Source organism: Fukomys damarensis, unplaced genomic scaffold, assembly GCF_012274545.1.
Source record: "Fukomys damarensis isolate Sample0158 unplaced genomic scaffold, DMR_v1.0_HiC HiC_scaffold_19, whole genome shotgun sequence".
Classification (NCBI taxonomy): Eukaryota; Metazoa; Chordata; class Mammalia; order Rodentia; family Bathyergidae; genus Fukomys; species Fukomys damarensis.
The window spans coordinates 9,603,992-9,605,375 of NW_022900931.1; the positions used below are offsets into that span (position 1 = coordinate 9,603,992).

General features: G+C 51.4%; 1 protein-coding gene across 1 annotated transcript in view; it reads left to right on the plus strand.

Moving 5' to 3' along the window:
* Window positions 1–1,384, plus strand: part of Card10 (caspase recruitment domain family member 10) — a 29,926-nt gene that overhangs the window by 8,790 nt on the left and 19,752 nt on the right. Inside the window, exon 4 of the mRNA XM_010614080.1 lies at window positions 412–737. Coding sequence (XP_010612382.1) covers window positions 412–737 — 326 coding nt within the window. The remainder of the gene's footprint in view (window positions 1–411; window positions 738–1,384) is intronic.

The following is a 1,384-nucleotide window of genomic DNA, read 5'->3' on the forward strand; positions in this document are numbered from 1 at the left end:
ATTGAACTCAGGACATTGTGCTTGTAAGGCAGGTGACGGAACCATTGAGCTAAGTCCCCGGCCCATTGCCTATATTTTTATTTAGCTGTTTGCCTTTTCTTATTGATTCACAGGAGCTTTTTATATATTATGGCTTTGAATTGTTTGTTGCATTGTCTCCCAGTCTTTTGCTTTTCTTTTAACTTAGTTGCAGCTTTCATATTTCAGAGATTTTCACATTTGGGTATAGATTTATTCACCTTTTCTTTGTAACTCCTGGATTTTATGCCTCTCCTGGAATTACTAAAACACATTCCAGGGTTTCCCTCTAGTGGCTTGCTTGCTTTATTTATTTATTTTATTTTTTTGGTGTAGTCTGCTCTTCCCCTGGGTTTTACCTGTCCTCCTGGCTATTCTGCCCTGTCCCTGCAGATGAAGAGGGGCCAGAGGGTCTGACGCAGTTCCTGATGACGGAGGTGCGTCGGCTGCGGGAAGCTCGCAAGAGCCAGCTGCAACGGGAGCAGCAGCTGCAGGCCCGGGGCCGGGTGCTTGAGGAGGAGCGGGCAGGGCTGGAGCAGAGGCTTCGGGAGCAGCAGCAGGCACAGGAGCGCTGCCAGCGGCTGCGGGAGGACTGGGAGGCGGGCAGCCTGGAGCTGCTCCGGCTCAAGGATGAGAACTACATGATCGCCATGCGCCTGGCTCAGCTCAGCGAGGAGAAGAACTCTGCTGTGCTGCGCAGCCGTGACCTGCAGCTGGCCGTAAGCTGCGGGGGGCGGGGGTGTGTGGAGGGGTGAGGGGAGGATGGGCAGGGTGCAGTAGAGAACCCAATGGCAAAAAGTGATGGCAATGTGGACGCCAGCTCGAGTTCAGCCCCCTTCTGTCTGCTCTTGACCGTGGACAGACAGGTCCTTTAATTGTCCTCTTCCCGCTTCCTTGGGCTATGGCTGTGCTTCTCAGAGGGGAGCGATTTTGCCCCACCTCCTCTGAAACATCTGGTGAAGTCTCAGAACCGTTTTGGTTATCACAACTAGGGGCACGTGATTGGCATGTAGTGGTTAGTGGCCAGGATGATGCTGAATACCGGACAGCCCCCAAGACAGAATTACCTAGCCCCAAGTGTCAGTAGTGTCAGGACGGAGAAACCTTGGGTGTGAGCTTTCAGCGAGTTGAAGACATGGAATTAAGCTGTATGTAGTAACATGTCTGTAATCCTAGCTACTCAGGAGGCTGAGGCAGCAGGATTGTAAGTTTGAGGCCAGCCAGGGCAACTTATTGAGTCCCTGTCCTAAGATATTAAAAAGAAGGGACTGGGCCCTGGATTTAGCTCAGTGGTTCCGCCGCCTGTCTTGCAAGTACAAGGACCTAAGTTCAATCCCCGGTACCAAAAAAAAAAAAAAAAAAAAAG